We start from the raw sequence: 23,166 nt of genomic DNA on the forward strand, positions 1-23,166 counted from the left end.
TTTTCTATCATTCAATTAATTAGAGGCCACATATAAATTATGGTAAAAGGCAGAATTTTGAAGTTAAACATCCTGAGTGTGAATCCTGGTTTCATCATTTACCAGCATAGACAAAGATACCACTGGAGAAGGAAATAGCAAGCTACTCCAGTATTCTTGCCTTGGAAATCCCATGGACAGAAGAGCCTGGTGGGCTACAAAAATCCATGGGGTTGTGAAGAGTTGGACACAACTGAGCATACATGGATGCACAGGCACCACAAGAAAAGAAAATTACAGGTCAATATCCCTTATAAACTCAGATGCAAAAATCCTCAATAAAATATTAGCAGATCAAATTCAACATTAATAAAGGATCATACATCATGATTATTTATTCTAGGAATACAAGACTGGCTCAATATGCACAAATCAACCAATGTGATACACCCTTTAAACAAAATGAAGGATAAGAAATGTATGCAATAGATGCAGAAAAAGCATTTGACAAAATTCAATATCCATGTTTCATAAACATCTCAATAAAGTGACTACAGAGGGAACATATTTCAACATAATAAAGGGTGTGTACAACAACCTCACAGTTAAAATTATACTCAGTGAAAAATGAAAAGTTTTTCCTCTAAGTTAAAAAAATAAAACAAGGATGCCTCCGCTTGTTAGGGTAGCATTAAAAAAATGCTACTTTTATTCAACTTAGTATTGTAAATCCTAGCCATGGCAGTTAGGTAAGAAAAATAAATAAAAGGCATCCAAATCAGAAAGGAAGAATTAAAGCTGTCTCTTTTGGCATGTGACATATTATGTATAGAAAAACCCTAAAGTCTGCACCAAAAACCTGTAAGCAATAATAAAAAAAGAACCCAGGAAAGTTGCATGATAAAAAACCAATATACAGAAATAAGTTGTTTCTGAAAATAAAAACAAATGTTTCTGAAAAATTCTGCCTTTTATCATCATTTTTGGTGACTTTATATAACAAATAGTTGGCATCCATCTTGTCTATCCAAATAATGCAAAGATCTTAAAACTTTAAATCCACATTGCTTTTCAGTGTTCATTGGACAGAAACGATCACCTACAAAATTTCCATTTGTCTTTAAATGATCATTATATTAAATGATCATGATTAAAATGGCTTTGAGTCTGTTTTTCTTTTTCATCTGAGGTATACATATATATTGGTATATCAATACCAATCTAGCTACTTAATGTTTTCTAGGTATTTTTCACGAGATTTCTTATGTCAGGAAAATGAACTTGGACTTCTGAATTTCTTAGGTTTGATGGCTTGAAGTTTACTTTGCATATTACCATAGAATTTCATCTCAAGTGTAAAACAAAGAGAACACTATGGCTTCTGAAAGAAGTAGATATTAAAGATAGGATTCTTACAGATTGAAATCCTTGTTTTCTAAAAATTCACATAATTTGAGGGTTTAAAGAGAAAGAATGCCATCTTTGCTCTCTAAAATGCATTTTAAATTATGTCATTTATCATGTTAAGTTTTTCTTCATTTAGTTAAAATTTAAATGTATTTCTGCTTTGTGTAGGTGGAATACTTATTCTCTGATAAGACAGGAACCCTCACTTGCAATATTATGACATTTAAGAAGTGCAGTGTTGCTGGTATAATGTATGGGTGAGTGTTTTTATTGCCATACTCTGTTGGAAGTTCCCATTTTTTTTTTTCTTAACAAAATTAAGTAGACTTCATTTACTCTAGAACTTATCTGAACTTCTATTCTAGTACTATAACTATATCTGAATGAGATTGCAACTTAACATACCTTAAATGAAAACTTGCAGTGTCTTTATTTTCTAAAATATGGTTTACGTCTACTTTTAAACATGATTAGAATTCCTAAAGAGTTTTATATTTATAACCTGTAATCATCATATTTCCTCCCTCACTTTCTCTTAGAGATCTGTCAAGCAAAAGTGATGATGGTGCAAAAGACTTAAGGTGACTAGATAACATTCTCTCCTTTGCCGGTGTTCCTTTCCCCTGGACGTTTTATCATGCTGAAGCACTGACATACAATCACACAGCCCCCATTGTTCAGACCCCTAGTGGCAGTTCTCAGGAAGCTCCCTGGTATAGATCTTTCCCATGTTTCAAAGAACCCAGAATCTATTCTTCAGTTTACTGTGTTGGTGGCAATTTCCTCTGCCTCAGAATCTGTATACCCATACCATTTTCAACACAAGTTTAAGCATTTTCTAATGCAACTTGAGATCTTGGAAGTTGTACAATTTGACATGGGGGGGGGGGTCCTGTGTGTTCAGTCATGTCCGACTCTGTGTGACCCCATGGATTGTAGCCCCGCCAGTTTCCTCTATCCGTGGGAGTTTTCCAGGCAAGAATTACTGGAGTGGGTTGCCATTCCCTTCTCCAGGGAATCTTCCCAACCCAAGGATCTACCCGTGTCTCCTGAATCTCCTGCATTAGCAGGCCGTTTCTTTTACCATCGAGCCACCAGGGAATTATAATTTGACAGAACACTGAATATTTACTAGTTGTAAGTGTGATTTAGTGAAAACAGAATATGGGGCTATATTTCACTTAGGTCTGTGTGATTGCTGACTGGTACTACTAGGAACTTTTAGTTAAAATGAATGTTATCTGTTCTTCTTCAGTCAGTCTCCTTGTTCCATCTCAGACTCCTATGAATTCAATGACCCAGCATTGTTGCAGAACTTTGAGAATGATCATGTAAGTCTGCTATTTTCCCTCTATGTTGACAGGGTATTGTTATATAACTTTCAAACATACATGTATTTTCCTAAAAGGAAAAGAGAGGGAGTCTTGAAAAGTTTTTGGTATTAATATAGCAAGCAAGGGATTTAACATGAAAAGTATGAGCTATGCCTTGACTTGAGTGTGAATGAATTCAGACGTTATATAGGAATATTCTACTATGTAGCAATCTGTGAAATCCTATCTCTATCTGCTTTTAAACTCTTTGGTTCTATAGCATGCAATCAATATCTTCACTTATTTATTTTAAGATATTGATCTAGCTGATGGGAAATCTTGATCTTCTAAAAATAAAAGTGATCTTTGGGACTTCCCCAGTAAACTAGTGGTTAAGACTCTGCCTTCCAACACAGGGAGCATGGGTTCAATCCCTGGTCAGGGAATTAAGATCCCAAATGCCTTGGGGAGCAGCCAAAAATTAAAATAAATAAAAGTGATCTTTAAAATGTAAAACCTGTACATGTTCTTCCTTTGCTTAAGACCCTTCTGAGGACTGGCACCACATTTAAGATAGAATCCTGACTTACTACTGTGGTCCTCTCTGTTTCCAACCTCATTCTGTGTCTCTGATCCCTACACTCAAGATGTTAGAGCCACATTTATCTTGAAGCTCCACAACAGATGAATCTGTGTCCTGATTTTGGGTCCTGGGAAAGTGCTACAACCTTTGGTGTGTGCCACCACACACTTGAACACAGACCCACAATTAACCTTTGCATTTAGGTCTTAAGTTAAACATCTAAATATGCTTTTTTTCTCTTGTCAGTTCAGTCATTCAGTTGTGTCTGACTCTTTGCAACCCCACGGACAGCAGCACGCCAGGCTTCCCTGACCGTCACCAACTCCCAGAACTTACTCAAACTCATGTACATTGAGTTGGTGATGCCATCCAACCATCTCATCCTCTCTCTTCACCTTCTCCTCCCGCCTTCAATCTTTTCCAGCATCAGGGTCCTTTCCAATGAGTTAGTTCTTTGCATCTGGTGGCCAAAGTATTGGAGTGTCAGCTTCAGCATCAGTCCTTCTGGTGAATATTCAGGACTGATTTCCTTTAGGATTGACTGGTTTGATCTCCTTGCAGTCCAAGAAACTCTCAAGAGTCTTCTCCAACACCACAGTTCAAAAGTATCAATATTTTGGTGCTCAGCTTTCTTTATAGTCCAACTGTCACATCCATACATGACTACTGGAAAAACCATAGCTTTGACTATATGGACAAACTTGGCAAAGTAATGTCTCTGCTTTTTAATATGCTGTCTAGGTTGGTCATAGCTTTTCTTCCTGGAGCAAGTGTCTTTTAATTTTATGGCTGCAGTCACCATCTGCAGTGATTTTGGAGCCCCCCCCCCCCCCCCCACCAAGAATAAAGTCTCTCACTGTTTCCATTGTTTTTCCATCTATTTGCCATGAAGTGATGGGACCGGATGCCATGATCTTAGTTTTCTGAATGTTGAGTTTTAAGTCAGCTTTTCACTTTCTTCTTTCACTTTCATCCAGGAGTTCTTTAGTTCTTCTTTGATTTCTGCCATAAGGGTGGTGTCATCTGCATATCTGTTATTGATATTTCTCCTGGAAATCTTGATTCCAGCTTGTGCTTCATCCAGCCCAGCATTTCGCATGGTGTACTCTGCATCACCTCCCTGAAATATGCTCCTGACTTCCCTATCACACCTCCTTCTTGTTTCCTCCAGCTTTGTGAACACCTGCGTCCCCAGGGAGAACAAACATCCCTAGAGAGCAGGGTCTTCCTGTGCCCTGTGGTCGCCCCAGCCCCCACCTCTGCCCCTGACTCAGCCTCCACTCCACAAACGCATTCTGAATGTGTGGTATGGTTTCTAGCCAGTGCTTACTCTGTATGGATCTGAAGCGAAGTCTTACTTGGTGTATATATATATATGCAGATTATATAGGACTTTTGAGTTGAAGGGGCAGGTTGGAAGAGAGTCATTAGCTGTGTCCCTTTCTTACAGCCCACGAGAGAGTATATAAAGGAATTTCTTACTCTGTTGTGTGTGTGCCACACTGTTTTTCCAGAGAGAGAGGGAAACAACATAAGCTACCAGGCCTCCTCTCCAGGTAGGTGCCGTGTGCCTGTGAACACCTGGCAGGTGATGAGCCCACAGAGGAAGGGAGGCCATCACAGATCCCCAGTCGTGCCTGCCTTTCTCCTTGCCTGAAATTCTTACCAGTTTGGGGCATTCGTATACGGCTCTGAGCCACTCTGAAGCTCTGGGGCTCCCACTCTCCACATACCCCACACACCCCCAAAGTGCCCAGAAGGCTGGCAGGGCGTGGTCTTAGAGCAGGGGCTTAGAAGCAGGTTACAGTCAGTAACCAGGCACGGGGCAGGGTAAGGCCATGCAACATTTTATGGAAGTGCTACTAATGTTGTGGAGAACAGAGAAGACCTCAGTGAGCAGGAGGAAAGTGTTTTAATTCCAGGCTGGTGGATTAGCCCCACTGACCCTACTTAACCAGATTTCTTTTTCTGTCAACACTCTCTGCTTACCTAGAAGCACTGATAAACACATTTGGGTAGAAAACCCCAAGTTCTAAAGAATGACATGATATTTTACTGCTGGAGAAATCTGTATTAAATTAAGTATAGTGTTAATACACTTGCTCAGTCTCCATTAATTCAGGCCTTTTATTGACAGATGAAGCAGCTTTAGTGAAAGGAGCCAAGAAACTTGGCTTTGTTTTCACCGCAAGGATGCCGAACTCTGTCACCATAGAAGCTGTGAGTAACACTTCATATACTTTCTAGCAGTTTACATGCACCTGCTCATCCAGAGACACACATGTACAATTTTTCTAATCATGCTGATTTTAGATTGGAGAGGTGTTTCAGTCTTAATCTGTCGCTATAGGAAGCACTTTTGTTAATATTGTCCAGGTTGCAAACAATATTCTTACCAGAGGAGGGCACCGTCATCTCATCAGACTTGCAGGAAGGCTTTATTTTGAAAAAGATATGTATTTGGAGGGTGAAACTTGTTCATGATTGGGAGTGTGAGTTACTTTGTGAGACAAATACTTTTTTCCTAAGGTAAGAATATGTTGTCTTATTTTCCTGTAGATGGGAGAAGAACTCACATTTGAAATACTTAATGTACTGGAATTTTCTAGGTAAGCTACCTTTTTGTTCTGTGTGTGCATTTTCCAGGGCTCTTCTTTGACTATTCAACTGAGATTTGGCTGTAAATGAAAACCTAAAAACAGAATCCTGAAATTCTAGTTAGCTTCTACACACCATTGCATCTCAGTTCAGTTCTTGCTTCTCTAGGCCTCATTATGATAATTATTTTAATTGGAACACTCTTCTCTGAGGCTTAAGCGTTTCAATTTTACCAAGATTTTCTTCTCCCCGAAGGAGATCCTCCTCCTCTCATTTTGGCCATAATTTCTATGAACCTCTTACTTCTCTTCCAATCTTGAACATCTTTTTCTTGATCAGTCTTATTCCTGGGGGAAAATAAAGTTATTTTTTTGAAAGAGCTTGAAAACATGGAGGAAGTAATGACTGAGAGCCCATCTGGTCTGTAGGACATGTTCAGAACTGTCCTCTGAGGGCCATGACGGCCATACCACTTGGAAGACCTATAGTTGGGGCTCCATTTGAATGACCTTCCCAGTGTCTCTAAGCAAATATGTGGCAGAATCAGGATTGAAACCCAGGTCTACTGGTTTCAAAGTCCTTGGTATTGTCAACCAATCTGTGCCTCTGGAGGTAAAAGAAAAGTTGCTGTTTAGTTGTTAAGTCGTGTCCAACTTATGACCCCATGGACTGCAGCACACCAGGTTTCCCTGTCCTTCGCTATCTCCTGGAGTTTGCTCAAATTCAAAGAAAAGCTAAAGAATTTTTTTAAAATGTATTTTCATCTCCGTGGTGTGCATTGCAGTCTATAAAGCTAAAAATATTTTTCTAGAACATTCGAGGAGTCCTAGAAAAAAATATTTTTCTAGAACTGTTCGAGGAATAAGGTGGCCTTGATGACCGCCTGTTTGTGCAGCCTTTGCTCCATTCATGTTGAGGGCAATAAAGAATATTGAACAGTATGACTTGATGGAGACTGTGGTGCCCCGGGAGGTGGAAGTTTACCTCTGAGGGGCCTGGGAGCCTGTGCGAGGAGGTGGGGTTTGGGCTGGTGACTGAATGGTGGAAGGAGAGTTAAGAGTGGGCGAATGACCTGGTGAGGAGGAAGGACTGTCTCGGCCAGTTTACTGTGGCTGTGTGGAGGACAGAGGTGAGAGGAGATCTTCAAGCCGATTTGGGCTCCTAAATCAGGAACAAAAGCAGTGAGCTTAGGTTCTATGATAGCTATAACACACACACACACAAAATCAGGAGGGCTTTGAGACAGAACTATACATTCAAAAGATTCTGGCATCTACTGAGCCAGCAATTTAACATCTTGTGCAGGAAAATGGGATCAGAAAGGTCTAGTTGATGAAGATGGTGTGAGGACTGAAAATCATACAGGACCAGGCCTGCTTTCCCCTTCTCTCATCATTATATTAAGCGCATTACATGTATATAAAATTTATGTATTTTAAGTAATATACATGTTGTATAATACATGTGTATGTATAATAATACATAAAGATGTTGCATTATATATGCATCATGCACTATATTATATTATAATAGTACATATTAATCTCATATATCCTAATATGATCTATTGTATATACTTGTGTCAGTAAATTCCCATGGAAGAAAAGAATAGTAGTAGAAGAAGGTGGAGATTCATAATCAGAATTTCAGTTAAAGGAAGTCAGTAAAGAAGGAAGAAGAGGAGGGTGGTAATAAACATGCCAGCCTTTTTAGCCATAGGCAGCTGAGGATTCTGACAATTAGAATTCTTTTGACTTTGAGTTTTTGCTTGGGTGGTAGCTCTACATACTGAGGAAAACAAACTAACAACACTTTCGATATTGTTTTAGTAACAGAAAGAGGATGTCTATAATTGTCCGAACTCCTGAAGGACAGCTACGGCTCTACTGCAAAGGGGCCGTAAGTACTGGGATTCAACATTCTTGTAATGAATTTTAAAATGTCGTTACTTTGTATGTGCTGTTATCACTGGTGGTTGATAGCATTAGGTTGAAAAGTCCATCTCAAGGCCGCCAAACCCACTGAAATGCCACCAGAATTTTATTAAACTTTGATGTCAGTGAAAACGTGCTGTCACTCAGCTATTTTTTTGAGAACCAATGATCTGCAGTTTTGGCTGCTACAAGTAATGCTCCTGTGACCATTTGTTTGCAACTCTTTCTGTGGACACATAGTTTTATCTCTCACTGATAAATATCGAGGAGTAAAATTATTGGATCACTGTGGGAGCTATATATCAACTTCTTAAGAAACCACCAAGTTGAAGTTACATTCTTACCAGCAGTTGTTACCAACATCAGGCCTGGTTAGTCTTTTTAATTTTGCCGTTCTGATAGGTGTGTATCTCACTGTGAATTGAATTTACATTTCCATGATGACTGATGATAACAAACATTCTACCATGTGTTTTTCATCTGTGATGAGTGTTCACAAGGCTACCACTATGCTTTCAGGGAGTCTCTAAAAGGATTCATGGGACTTAGCACATAGTCATGGACCTGAGGTGGAAATATTCATAACTTCAAATTCCATTTCTTTAATAATATAGAGCTCTTCAGAACATTTTTTTCTAATTAGCTAGTTAGCTTTGATTTGTGGTTTTTATAGAACTTTTCTATTTCATCCAAGTTGTGGAACTTACTTATTTCATCCAAGTTGTGGAATTTTTCCTAGTTGTGGAAAAATTGTTTGTCATAGTCTCTTTACTATTTTAAATTTTATTTATTTATTTTTGGCTGTGCTAGGTCTTTATTGTTGTGGATTACTCTCTAGTTGTGGTGTGTGGGTTTCTCATTGCCATGGTTTCTCTTGTTGTGGTGCATGGGGCTTAGTTGCTTCACGGTAGGTGGAATCCTCTAGGACCAGGGATGGAACCCATATCCCCTGCATTGGCATGCAGATTCTTAACAACTGGTTAAGAATGTCTTAAGACCAGGGAAGTCTTCTTTATTTTTTTTTTCAATCTTTGTTTTTGTTTGTGTGTGTGTATGTGTATCTTTAAAGTGTGTTTCTTCAAGGGAGCATGCTATTGGGTCTAGTGTTTTAAATCTGTTCTGGAAATCTCTGCCTTTTAACTGATGTTTAGACCATTTATATAGTATGGTTATCTATATGACTAGGTGTAAATATATCATCTTGCCATTTATTTTCTATTTGCCCCAGTTCTTTTTTATTTTATACTTTATTTTGGATTTCTTGAATTTGTTTTTCCAATTTCCTTGTTTTAAAACTTAAAGTTTTTATTTTAGTAGCTACTTTGTGGCTTATAATAGGTATCTTTATTACATTTCTCCTTCAAGTGATATTATATTACTTCACATATAGTGCAAGAACCTTACAATTCTATATTTCCATTTCTCTCTCCTAATCCTTCTGGTATGCTGGTCATACATTTTAATTTTACAAATGTTACAAGTTTCACACTTTACAGCTATTAACTTTGTCCAATTTCTTAGAATAAAAATAATTAGATAATGAGAGAAATAATACACACACACACACACACACACACACACACATATATGTATGCACATGCCAATACCATGTCCAGTGCTCTTCAGACTCATATTTCCATCTGGTATAATAATCTTTTGTCTTAAGAAGTTCCTTTACTATAGCTTATAACATAGATCTATTGGTGATACATTTTTTCAGTCTAAGTCAGAAAGAAAATATGTATTTCATCTTTATTTTTTCTAACCTTTTGAAGTAAATTTTTGCTGAGTATAGACTTCTAGGCTGACCATTTTCTTCTTTCAGTGCTGTAAATATTTTGCTTTACTGGCTTCTCACGTGCATTGTCCCCATGAGATATTTGCTCTGTTCCTTGTCTTTGTTCCTCTGTATGTAGCATCTTTTTTCCTGGAATTGTGCCTTCACTGGGGCTTCTTGAGCTCCTTCACTTCTATAAGCTATAACAAAAAAATGATAAAAGTTTTTGTAATTCAGATTATCAGGCTTAGATAAGATGTTAATCACTTTGTGTGGCTTTTTTCCTATAGGATTCAGTGATTTATGAGAGACTTTCAGAAAATTCTCTCTTTGTGGAGGAGACATTAGTCCATCTGGAAAATTTTGCTAAAGAAGGTAAGTGAAACTTATTTAGAATTGAGTTCCCTTTTGTAATGTTGTCCTTAACTGTTGAAATTATAGCCTCAGTGCATGCTCGGGGGAGCTGTTGGTATGTGAGACCTTGTATGCCTTCTGTCTGGTTAAAAATAAATGGTTCCCCAAACAGGCCCTGTCCAGGCAGTCTTATTATTTTCCCTTTCTTCCACTCCAACAGTATTTTGTGCTTAGTTGCAAACACTAAAATGTATGTTTTTACATTTGTAGGCTCTTCCTTTATTCCTAAAGCAGTGTCTTCAGTCTATTATCTATTTCTAGACAGAGGATGAGATGGTTGGATGGCATCACCGACTTGATGGACATGAGTTTGAGCATGCTCCAGGAGTTGGTGATGGACAGGGAAGCCTGGTGTGTTGCAGTCCATGGGGTCGCAAAGAGTCGGACACAACTGAGTGACTGAACTGAACTGGAAATAAAGAGAGGTTTTTTGGGGTGTTTTTTTTTTTGGTTTGTGTTGTGTGTTTTGAAGTTAATCATTTTGTGTATAACTCAGAATGCTGACATAGTTGATATTTTCCTGCATTCTTTTATTCTTTTGATTTTGACTTATCATCCATCTCTTTATGAAATACATTCCTTGAGTGAGTTTTGAATAAGAACAGCATCCATTGGAAGATTTATAGGTGCTTTTAAAAGCAAGGAGTAATACTAAGAGTACCTTGAAAACTATAGTCCACTTTCTCCTTTTAGTTTACAAACTGCTGCTTCCTATAGACACATGTGTGTCTTGTGTGAGAGTATGGATATTTTGCAAGTTTACATTTTGGATCTTTTGGTGGTCTCTGAAAATATACCTGTGCTGTAGGTTGGTTGCAATAGGTAGAAGCATATGGGAACTATATTGACGACAACTTCTATAGGTCTTCTGCAGAGAGTTGTGTGTGTGTGTGCTCAGTGACTCAGTCATGTCCAACTCTTGGGACCCCATGGACTGTAGCCCTCCAGGCCCCTCTGTCCATGGGATTTCCCAGGGATGAATATTGGAGTGGGTTGCCATTTCCTCCTCCAGGGGATCTTCTTGACCCAGGGATGGAATCCTTGTCTACTGCTTGGCAGGCAGCTTCTTTACCACTGAGCCACCTGAGGAGCCTGTTCTGCAGAGAAACAGGAAATTCTCAAGTATTTGAATGTTTTGCCACAATTAACCTGAAATATTACAATCCGATTAAAAATTTTTTTCAGACGTGTCATTGCAGTTCAGTTCAGTCACTCAGCCGTGTCCAACTTTTTGCAACCCCATGGACTGCAGCCTGCCAGGCTTCCCTGTCCATCACCAACTCCTGGAGCTTGCTCAAACTTATGTCTATCAAGTTGGTGATACTATCCAACCATCTCATCCTCTGTTGTCTCCTTTTCCTCCTGCCTCCAATCTTTCCCAGCATCAGGGTCTTTTCCAGTGGGTTAGTGCTTTGCATCAGTACCCAAAGTATTAGAGTTTCAGCTTCAACATCAGTCCTTCCAACTCAGGACTGATTTCCTTTAGGATTGACTGGTTTGACCTCCTTGAAGTCCACGGACTCTCAAGAGTCTTCTCCAACACCACAGTTCAAAAGCATCAGTTCTTTGGCATTCAGCTTTCTTTATGGCCCAACTCTCACATTCATACACGACTCCTGGGAAAACCATAGCTTTGGCTAGACAGACCTTTGTCAGCAAAGTAATGTCTCTGCTTTTTAATATGCTGTCTAAGATGGTCATAGTTTTTCTTCCAAGGAACAAGCATCTTTTAATTTCATGGCTGCAGTCACCATCTGCAGTGATTTTGGAGCCCAAGAAAATAAAGTCTCTCACTGTTTCCATTGTTCCCCCCTCTATTTGCCATGAAGTGATGGGACCAGATGCCATGATCTTAGCTTTCTGAATGTTGAGTTTTAAGCCAACTTTTTCAGTCTCCTCTTTCACTTTCTTCAAGAGGCTTTTCAATTCCTCTTTGCTTTCTGCCATAAGGGTGGTGTCATCTGCATATCTGAGGTTATTGATATTTCTCCCGGCAATCTTGGTTCCAGCTTGTGCTTCATCCAGTCTGGCATTTCATATGATGTACCCTGCATATAAGTTAAATAAGCAGGGTGACTATATGCAGCCTTGATGCACTCCCTTCCCAATTTGGAACAAGTCCATTGTTCCATGCCTGGTTCTAACTGTTGCTTCTTGCCCTGCATACAGATTTCTCAGGAGACAGGTAAAGTGTTTTGGTATTCCCACCTCTTGAATAATTTTCCACAGTTTGTTGTGATCCACACAGTCAAAAGCTTTAGCATAGTTGATGAAGCAGAGATAGATGTTTTTCTGGAATTCACTTGCTTTTTCTATGATCGAAAGGAGGTTGGCAATTTGATCTCTGGTTCCTCTGCCTTTTCTAAACCCAGCTTGAACTTCTTGGGATTCAAGTTAATTTTCTGTTATCTCAGCATTTGTTGGGCTTACTTTAATGTTGGAAACTGAAGCCTCTTATTCTTTCGTTCATTCGACAAATAGTTATTGAGCATCTATATAGTGCCCTGCAGTGTTTTCAGCTTCCAGGGCAGAAGTGAACAAAACATAGACAGTTAATGTCCTGTGAGAATATGCCAGTAATAGATGATGTCATGGGGTGAGGAGTGCTATGGAGAGAAAATAAACAGGGTAAAGGGACAGAGTGACGAGGTGCTCTCTGTGTTGGGTGAGTTATGTAGAGACTGCAGGAAGGGAGAGAGAATGACAGGCCCTCAGGAGAAAGTGTTCTGGGTATAGGATGTGCAAGTCCAAATGTTGGGGAATATGAGGACCAGTGAGGGTACTACAGTGAGCAAGGAGGAGGGAGGAAGGAAGATGAGTAAGGAGACCAGGTGGGTCAGGAAGGGCCACACGAAGGCCTTTATTGTCCCATGGGCTCCGAAACACTTTTGAATTTTGTTTTCAAATTCTCTACTTCTATCCAATCACTGGAAGCCTCACCAGGTGATCTCTCTCTTGCAGGTCTGAGAACTCTCTGTGTTGCCTACACAGACTTAACTGAAATAGAGTATGAGCAGTGGCTGGTCATGTATAAGAAAGCCAGCACAGTGGTACAAGACAGAATACAAAGTCTGGAAGACTGTTATGATAGAATTGAACAGGTAATGTACCCCCTATGTGTTGTCCATGCCAACACATTTGAGGAAAATGAGCTTATCAATGTAGTCATATCTTGGTGTCATGTTAAAAGCTCAGGTAAATTTTTTTCTGAAGTATACATCTGTCTTATTGTATTGAGAATTCATAAAATGTCTTTTAAATTATTCAAAACATTTCTCCCTGTTTTGAATCGTATCCTAGTCTCTTCAATCTTGTTATCCTCTGTATGGCTTCTCCCACTTGAAGAGAAATACATGTTTATTATAGAAAAATAAGCTAGAATAACATATAACAATCATCTGAAATGTTGGGCTAATGGCTGAGTTCCAATCTCTTCCCTTTGTTCTTTTGTGTGTATTACATATGTAGTATCCTCTTGTGTGTATTTGTGTGTGTGTGTGTGCTCAGTTGCTCAGTCCTGTCTGACTCTTTATGACCCCATCGACTGTAGCCCACCAGATTCCTCTGTTCTTGGAATGCAAGAATACTAGAGTGAGTTGCTATACCCTCCTCCAGGGGATCTTCCCAACCCAGGGATTGAACCCACGTCTCCTGCATTGGCAGGTGGATTCTTCACCACTGAGCCACCTGAGAAGCCCCTAACCTAACCTAACCCTCATTTAATTGGTGTATTTAGACCACTATAAACATTTAGGCCATGTTTATAGTGATGATTAGTTTAATATATACTGTATTTGTAACTATTTTTATTTGTTCCCACTTTTTTCTTTTTATTTTTTTCCACTTTTTTTTTTCTGCTTTCTTTGGTTCTAATTGAGGATTATATATAATCTGCTTTCTTGCTCTCTTTTTTAGTATATCAATCATACTTCCTTTAAAAATGTTTTTAGTGATTGTCAAAGAGTTTGAAAAGTCTACTTTCAAATAACACTGTAACCACTTCTCTCCAGTGGTAGACCAATACTTCACAATAGGAAGAAAAGCTATAAAATAAACCATCTGGTGATAAGAGATTTATGGAGAAAATTATGAAATTTTCCTTACAGACAAAAGTAAGGGCCTATACCTGTGGAAGGGTTTATACATTATATGGTGATGGTGGTTTAGTTGCTAAGTCGTGTCCAACTCTTGGGACCCCATGGACTGTAGCCCACCAGGCTCCTCTGTCCACGGGATTTTCCAGGCAAGAATACTGGAGTAGATTGCCATTTCCTCCTCCAATGGAAATTCCCAACCCAGGGATCAAACCTGTGTCTCCTGCATTGGGATGTGGGTTCTTTACCCCTGAACCATGAGGGAAGCCCTATAGTGAAATAGGGACAAACAGATCAGTGGAAGAAACTAGAACAAAATGTGTGAGTGTATGCACATATGGGACTTCGCATAATAAATTATTAGACGGCATGTTTTTTTCATCAAAATTTGCTCTATTTATTCCATCATAAAATATTTTTATCTTTACACTTGATCTTAGCCAAAAGGCCAAGAAACGATATATTTTTATCTTTAATTAGCAATAATGACTTTCTTTTCCCAAAAACATCTAGAAGTTCCTACTACTTGGAGCCACGGCTATTGAGGATCGCCTTCAAGCACGTGTTCCAGAAACGATAACAAGTCTATTGAAAGCGAACATAAAAATATGGGTCTTGACAGGAGATAAACAAGAAACTGCAATTAACATAGGTAACAGACAAAAAGAATGTTTTTTAAAAGCCTGGTTGTATGTGTATCCTAAATATACAGTTAAGAATGTATGGTTGTTAATAGTTAATAGTTACTAGTTTTTTATTTCTTCAGGAAAGTATAGTGCAGTGAAATCTTGCCATCACATGTCACAGAATTCAAACAAAGCAAACTCTTATCTTTCCTTCACCGTCTTGAAACAATGGAATGCAGAATGCCCATGAGTCATATGTAATTTCTTGTTCTTTTCCTTTGATACTTGAAGTTATGACATTTTTTCTCTAATGAAGTATATATCGGCTTGGCCAAAAGTTGGTCTTGGTTTTTCCATAAAATCTTACAGAAGAACCTGAATGAATCCGAATATCTGTGTTTGAATTGTATGTTTATTCATAAACATTGTAATCATTATCAGAATATTGGGTTAGTGTTTCTTTTTTTCTAAGCTCTGATGTCACTTGTTTGACTTTATAGTTTTTATTATGATTATTATTATTATTTCACTGTTTGATGGTATTTAGGGTTCAGATGTGTGGAAAAGGAGTTGAGCAACTTCCCTGGTGGTCCAGTGGTCAAGACTCTGCTCTCCCATTGCAGGGGGCTTGGGTTCAATCTGTGGTCAGGGAATTAGATCCCACCTGCCATAGCTAAAGAGTCTGTATGTCACAACTAAGATCCACTGCATCCAAATAAATAAATATTTACAAAAGGAAAAGGAGTTTAAAAATCAACTTTTAGCCATGAATATGTAAATGTTGATCATAAGAAGGGATTGAAATTATTATTTTTTTCATGATCATCATGGTATCCAGCTCTGGTTAGACTAACACATATTATGAAATGACCCTGTATTCATTGGACACCCTTTAAACTATGTTTCTGCTAATTTGTCAACTCTATATTCATTCATTTAACAAATATTGAACCCTTGCTATGTGCCAGAAAATTCTAGGATCTGGGAATGAAAAATTGAGTAATAAAGTCTCTGTCCTCAAGGAACTTACATCTACAAGACAAAAAATTAACAAGCAAATCACTAACTGTTGTAATGTTAATGCAGTAAGTGTTAAGACTGAAAACAAAGCATGGAATAGTCATGGATAGAGGGGTAATGAGACAGAAAACACATTAGGGAGGTGACATTTGAGCAGAGACCCAGATTGGAAGAAGGAGCAATCACTGGGAAAGTTCCAGGCAAATGTATGGCTCTGGTGTCTTATCTGAGCAACAATGGAAAGGCCAACATGTGTGGAGTATGGGGAGCAAAGCAGAGATGAGAGCTTGTCAGGCCACAGGAAGAAATGTGTAGGGTTTTGGGCAGGAGAGTGACATGATTTAATTTGTGTTTTAAAAATATCTTCTTAAAAAACAAAAGCAAAAAACAAAAAAACCCAAAAAAAAATATCTTCTTGCTGTTGTGTGGAAACTGGACTAAATGGAAGGCAGGAGATCATTTAGGACACTTTTGCGTAAGTCTTCTATACAAGAGATGGCAGTCATTTGTACTGGGATGTAATGGGAAATATTGGGGAGGGACTCCATTGGATCCTTTAATCACATGATTTTGGACTTGATAGGTCTACCTGTACTTGGATTTTCCCCCCCCCCGCAATGGCACATATGGTAGTATTGCACCATGCAGAACCACAGATTGTTGTTGTTAAGTTGCTCAGTTGTGTCTGACTCTTTGCAACCCCATGGACTGCAGCACGCCAGGCTTCCCTGTCCATCACCAACTCCTGGAGCTTGCTCAAACTCATGTCCATCGAGTCAGTGATGTCATCCAACCATCTCATCCATCCTCTCTCTTCCCCTTCTCCTCCTGCCTTCAATCTTTCCTAGCATCATAGTCTTTTCCAATGAGTCAGTTCTTCGTATCAGGTGGCCAAAATATTGGAGTTTAGCTTCAGTATCAGACTTTCCAATGAATATTCAGGACTGATTTCCTTCAGGATGGACTGGTTGAATCTCCTTGCAGTCCAAGGGACTCTCAAGAGTTTTCTCCAACACCACAGTTGAAAACCATCAATTCTTCGGCGCTCAGCTTTCCTCATAGTCCAACTCTCACATTCATACCTGACTACTGGTGATTGAGTCAGTGATGCTATTCAATCACCTCACCCTCTTTTGTCTCCTTCTCCTCCTGCCCTCAATCTTTCCCAACATTTGGGTCTTTTCTGACGAGTTGGTTCTTTGCACCACGTGGCCAAAATATTGCAGCTTCATCTTCAGCATCAGTCCTTCCAATGAATACTCAGGGTTGATTTCCTTTAGGATTGACTGGTTTGGTCTCCTTGCTGTCTAAGGGACTCCTTGTAGCCCAAGAATCACAGATATGGAGGGCCAATTATAAAGATACATGTGGATTTCTGACTGTATGTGGGTTAGCACCCTACCTCCTGCATTTTTCAAGGGCCAGTATAAATTTGGGGCACATTTGGTGGGTTAATCTGTCAGCCCTCATTGATATGGGTGCAGTAAGAGTAGATGACTGTTTCAAAGAATTTTGCTGTGAAGGGAGCAGAGACCTGGGGTGGTAGCCGGAAGAGAACAGAATTGATGAAGTGTTGATTGTCTTTGAAGGAGCTATTTCATCTCTAAACATCAGTTTCCTGCCTGCAAACTGGGGATGATAATAGTTTTTACTTGATAGAGTTGTGAAAATGCCCTGAGGTAACTCCCGTGAAGTTGTTGCAAAACACTTAGCAAGTCCTCTGGGAATGTCAGATATTAATGTAATTATGAAAGACTCACAAAGCAGGTCCGACCACCATGCAGTCACTTATCCATCTGGCAAACATTTGGAAATGTACCATCCACATGCTCTCCTTTTTCCAGCTCTCTCACATTTCTGCTTTAATGTGCCTTGCCATGTTCCTTGAGAACCATGCAGTCAGTGACCACAGTAACTCAGTGCATATCTTGTGAAGAGGCTCAGCTGGCCCGGCACCATGAAAAGGGACAATTGCTTTCTTACCACCTTCCTCAATTACATCTTTGCCAGGTCCACTCCCTGAAACCATTGGTTTTACCTGAGACTTCAATAGTCTCTTTGGCTCAGGACTGAAACTCAACCTAGATGAGACCCAGCAGTTACTGTTAAGAGCAGAGTTTTTATCCTTATTGAAAGAGACTTATTTTTGTTACCAGAAATCTACAATTCACATGAAGGAACCCTTACTCAGAATAACTGGATTGTGTTCAATCCAGTTGCGTTCAATAACTGGATTGATTCAATAACTGCTTTATTGAATTGTACATATTTTCAAATGACTGTTTAGTAACCATGGTGCTTTTGAAAAAAGAAGGGAAACTGTCTCCAGTTTCTTAGAGCAGGGATTGAAAACACAGGGAAGAACCGGCAGAACTAGAGGGAAGGGCAGAACACACATGTAGTGGGCAGAGGACAATCGTAAGTGTGTAGGGAAAAGGCAACACACACGTTGGAGGGGGAGTCCGTGGGGGAGCACTGGCCCCCCTGGAGGGGCAGCCAGAGAAGCAATGCCTTCTGGAAATGAGTACCCACTGTTGGCACAGGTTTTTAGCTCTTAGAAGATAATCGCAATTCTGTGCTTTGATATGAAATATCCTGATTTATAACTGTTGCTTAATGTATAACATGTTGTAAGGGCAAAACAATATATGCCTGTTGACTGAGTGCAGGTTGCTATCCTCCGACCTTAAGTTCTGGGTCCTAGATTGGACTTTGCTGCTGCTGCTACTGCTAAGTTGCTTCAGACAGCAGCCCACCAGGATCCTCTGTCTCTGGGATTCTCCAGGCAAGAATACTGGGGTGGGTTGCGTTTTCCTTCTCCAATGCATGCATGCATGCTAAGTAGCTTCAGTCGTGTCCAACTCTGTGCGACCCCATGGACAGCAGCCCACCAGGCTCCTCTGTCCACAGGATTCTCTAGACAAGAATCCTGGAGTAGGTTGCCATTTCCTTCTCAGATTGAACTTTACTGCTCACCTTAGAGGCTACTTATGCAGAGGAGACCAGTAGAAAGATAGAGTCAGTCAACTTTGCCTGGTATATGCTGATATAATTTGTTTTCTTAGAGGCTTTCTGAGCTCTTGCTTTTTCCCTCAGAAAATCAATAGGCTTTGGTTAGAGAGCTTTCGTGTTTCTTTCATGAGTTTGAATGGCTGAGGAATAATTCAAAGAGAAAAAAGATTGAGAGCTGGTTCTGAGAGCCAACATCATTGAAGAGAAATGCATAGCAAGCATAGTGGTTGAAAAGTCAGGCTTCAGAGTTATAAAGACCAAGGTTTGAACCTGAATCTTCTGTCTCTATATTTATGAGCCTGTGCCTTTGTAGGCTTTTCTAACCCTCAGTTTTCTCATTATTAAAACGGTCGCAATACACCTCTGCTGGTTGGGATGATTATGTGGAAGGGAGTCTGTGAAGGTTTTTCTAAGCTGGTGTATTAGACAGAGCGAGGGCTTCATAGATGTTAGCTCCTGCCTTTATGAATACTGTGGCAGTTTTAACTACCATCATCTCTCCAGGAGCTTAAGTTGACTAACATGGTACAGTTAAAAGGCTACATATAGTCTTGACACCAGTTCCAAACAAAATTTGGCTAAGAATTTAGCAGGAAGCTTTCTTTCAGGAACAAATATGTTAGGATTGTTTTTTGTCAACAGCAAGAAATAAAAACAAAGGTTTACTGTCACACATTTTTAACATATTTCCTAGACCAGCTTCTAGTTCTATCAGCTTCTGAAAGTTTTCTGATAACATGATTCGACATGAATCTGCGGCCTCTTGACCTCAGCAGCAAATGTACTATTACATTTGGTTACATTCATTGGAATGTATGCGTGGTTTGTTTTCTTTTGTGTTAGCTTTGCTTCCTTGGGTTTTAAGAGGCTTATCACATATTCTGTTGTAAATCTTCCTTTGCACCCATCATAAAGCTGGGTACCAGTAAGCACTCAGAACTTGCATGCTGATTTGATTTGCATTTTGGTCATAATACATGGAAACTTTTTAGCCTTTGGATTCAGCCAGTGCGGGCAGCAGTGGCTTCAAGGAAGAGGGCTCCTCGTGGGGGCAGCACCGGGATCCTTGGTTGGAAGCTGGCTTTCCCGTCTATGTCTGGTTTGTGTCCCTGAGCACCTGCACAAATATTAACTTTCTAACCTGACTGCTAGGACAGGAGCTGCCAGCATTCAGGCAGTTAACTTCCCCAGTAACTTATTACAAAATGTAAGTGGAAATTACAATAAAACATGTCAGGAAGTCACTAGAATTCTTTGAAAATCTTAGTATCTCTAGTTTTGCAAAATATAACAAGACAAAGTGAATACCTACAAGTTTCAAAATAGAAATTTAATGATAATCATATTCTGTGGAAAAAAACACAGGAAGTGTCACATAGGAAGTGTCATATAAACCAAAAATTAATGAAGAGCCTTGAAAAATTATTTTCTCCTTGTAATTGTGCTGACTACAGTAGAAAACATACATATAGGCATTTTGAATTATATACAAATCATATATACAAATTATATACAAAGTTACTTTTGTTTTTGAAACCTACACAAGTTTCAGGAAATTTCAAAGAAAACATTAAAATGATATTGTATAAATTTATATTTAAATTCCAACTCTCATGAAACTGATTTGTGTGAAGATTTAAATCATTTTAGAAAATTTGTCCCATAAGAATCATCAGTTATTGATGTAAAAAAATTTAGTTTTCAAAATTATCAGAAATTTATCCATCTGCTACTTCTTGCTCAGTTTTTGTGCTGAGCCACTGGGCTTTGAAGAAAGTATGATAAAGGAAGAATATAAATAGATTTTTTTTTTTTTAATGAACTCAGGTAAGGCACTGAGCCTTCAGATATATGACTTCTTTATTTGTTTCTTTGTAGCTTATTCCTGTAAACTGTTATCAGGTGAAATGCCTCGTATCCAATTGAATGCAAATTCATTAGAGGTAAGTAATTTTTAAATATATATTTAATATGAATGTAACCAACTTGTTACTTGAAGGTTACTCAGCTCCTTAAAACCTACATAAGGTTGCCGTTAACTCCCACTCAAGTTCATTGGAAAGTTTAGGTTTGTCCCAAGATTCTTTTCCCAAGACTGAAATTTTTACTGGTTTTCTATTCCTTGTCACCCTGGCTCACATTATTCCTCTCTCTGTGTGTGTCTAGTCCTTTAATCACCACCCCCCCACCCACCCGCCCCAGTGTCATACCAAATCCAGGACTCAGATCCTTCATTTTTACAATGGAAAAAAGAGAAAAAATTTTGTCTATATAACAGTCTTTATGAAAAGTTTGAAAAGATCAATGCATTTACATTGCAAGAATGAAAGGAATTTGAAATCCAATATTGAGCATCCTTGCCCTTAAAAGGCTAGTTTTATAAAGTATTTTTTACTGTATAATTTTGTTAGACTCATTTTTAAATAATTTTAAATAGATTTCATTTATTCCTTTTCTGACACACTTTCCTTTTTTAAAAAATGTAGATCTGAGTTTCTGACATAGATCATTATTCTTCTCTGTGAAAAACCTTTACAAATATTTCTTACAAAGCAGATCTGCTGGTGAGGAGTTTTCTCAGTTTTTGTTTGAGAAGGTCTTTATTTCTCTTTCCCTTCGAAAGATAATTTCCTTGGATATAGAATTTGAGGTTGGGATTTCTTGTTCTTTCAATACTTTAAATGTCTTACCTTACTTTCTTTTTGGCTGCAAGCTTTTTGCCGAGAAGTCTGTTATTTATCTTCACTCCTCTACTGGTAAGGTGTTCCCTCCACTCTGAATTCTTATAAGATTTCCTCTTTGCCTTTGGTTTTATGCAGTTTTATTATGATATGCCTGGGTGTAGATTTTTGACATTTACCTTGCTTGGTGTCTTCTGAACTTCCTGGGTCTATATTTTGTGTCTGTAATTAATTTTGGAGTATTCTCAGTTATTAGCACTCAAACTTTTCCTTCTGTCCTCTGTTTCTTTTCCTTCTGGTATTGCAAATGTTTGTATGTTAGATCTTTAGAATGGTCCCACAGTTCTTAAATATTCTGTTATGTTTTCTCTTTTTTTCCTCTTTGAGCTTCAGTTTAGGAAGTTTCTATTGACATTTCTTCAAGTTCATTAATTCCTTCGTCACCTGTGTCCAGTCTACTGTTGAGTCCATAAAAGATATTTTTCATTTCTGTTACAGTGTTTTTCACAGTGTTTTTACAGCCCAGTGCGGGGTGGTGTTAAGGTATGTGGGCAGGGAAGTGTTCTATAGTGAAGTGAAGTGAAGTCGTGTCCAACTCTTTGCGACCCCATGGACTATAGCCTACCAGGTTCCTCTGTCCATGGGATTTCCCAGGCAAGAATACTGGAATGGGTTGTCATTGCCTTCTCCAGGAGATCTTCCCGACCCAGGGATTGAACCCTGGTCTCCTGCATTGTAGGCAGACACTTTACCATCTGAGCCACCAGGGAAGCTCTATAATCTTAGGTTAAATCTCAGTCTTCAAGAGAAACTGTACCCCTTTGTCTTAAGTGTTTCTTAGTGCTTTCTTTCTCCCTATAGTTGAGACAAGGAGACCACATGGGGCTGGAGTTGGTTAAATGACTTTCCCTCCAGGAGGGATAAGGCTCTGGTAAAGTTTTTAACCTCGGAGGCTAGGCTTTTGCGATGGAGAATGCTCTGGGCATATTTCCTTCTCTCTTAGAACCTTGATACCCAATTTTATGGAAGTTCACCCCATTATTCTGTTCCCATCTTTTAAAATTTTCCCAAAATTTCTCTGAACTTCCTCTTTGCTATTAGCACTTTTCCATATTTTCCAACTAAAAATTCTCCTATTTATACACCTTTTCAAAAATAGCTTTATTGAGATGTAATTCACATGGCATAAAATTAACCAGCTTAATTCAAGGGATTTTCCTGTATTTACAGATACATGCAATCAATGGCAGAATCATTTTAGAAACTTTTCATCATCTGTAAAAGAAACTCTGTACCTTTAACTGTCATCTCCCTGACCCTCCTTGCTCCACCCCTAAACAACACTCCTCTACTTTCTGTTTCAATGAATTACTTACTTTGGGTTTTTAAGTTAATCAAATCATTTAACAGGCAGTCTTTTGTGACTGGCTTCCTTAACTTACCATAATGCTTTCAAGGTTCATCCATGTTGTACCAGGCAATAGTACTTCATATCTTTTTTTAATAGCTAAGGAATATTGCATTGTATTTATCCATTCATCAGCTTGTTTCCACTTCTAGGCAGTTATGAATAATGCTGTTGCTTATACATTCATGTACAAATTTTTGTGCAGACATGCTTTCATTTCACTTGAATGTATATACACTGATAAGTGGAATTGCTGGATCATTCACTAACTCTGTGCTTAGTTCTTGGAGGAATTCCTGGACTATTTTCCCAAGTTGCTG

At 38.8% G+C, this 23,166-nt stretch overlaps 1 protein-coding gene across 1 annotated transcript in view; it reads left to right on the forward strand.

The window, feature by feature from the left end:
* Positions 1–23,166, forward strand: part of LOC136144121 (phospholipid-transporting ATPase IB-like) — a 93,779-nt gene that overhangs the window by 35,039 nt on the left and 35,574 nt on the right. Inside the window, exons 14-23 of the mRNA XM_065901795.1 lie at positions 1,555–1,643; positions 2,642–2,717; positions 4,733–4,838; positions 5,420–5,502; positions 5,842–5,891; positions 7,710–7,779; positions 9,882–9,966; positions 12,967–13,106; positions 14,613–14,751; positions 20,636–20,700. Of these exons, the coding sequence (XP_065757867.1) occupies positions 1,555–1,643; positions 2,642–2,717; positions 4,733–4,838; positions 5,420–5,502; positions 5,842–5,891; positions 7,710–7,779; positions 9,882–9,966; positions 12,967–13,106; positions 14,613–14,751; positions 20,636–20,700 (903 nt within the window). The remainder of the gene's footprint in view (positions 1–1,554; positions 1,644–2,641; positions 2,718–4,732; positions 4,839–5,419; positions 5,503–5,841; positions 5,892–7,709; positions 7,780–9,881; positions 9,967–12,966; positions 13,107–14,612; positions 14,752–20,635; positions 20,701–23,166) is intronic.

Source organism: Muntiacus reevesi, chromosome 11 (assembly GCF_963930625.1).
Source record: "Muntiacus reevesi chromosome 11, mMunRee1.1, whole genome shotgun sequence".
Classification (NCBI taxonomy): domain Eukaryota; kingdom Metazoa; phylum Chordata; class Mammalia; order Artiodactyla; family Cervidae; genus Muntiacus; species Muntiacus reevesi.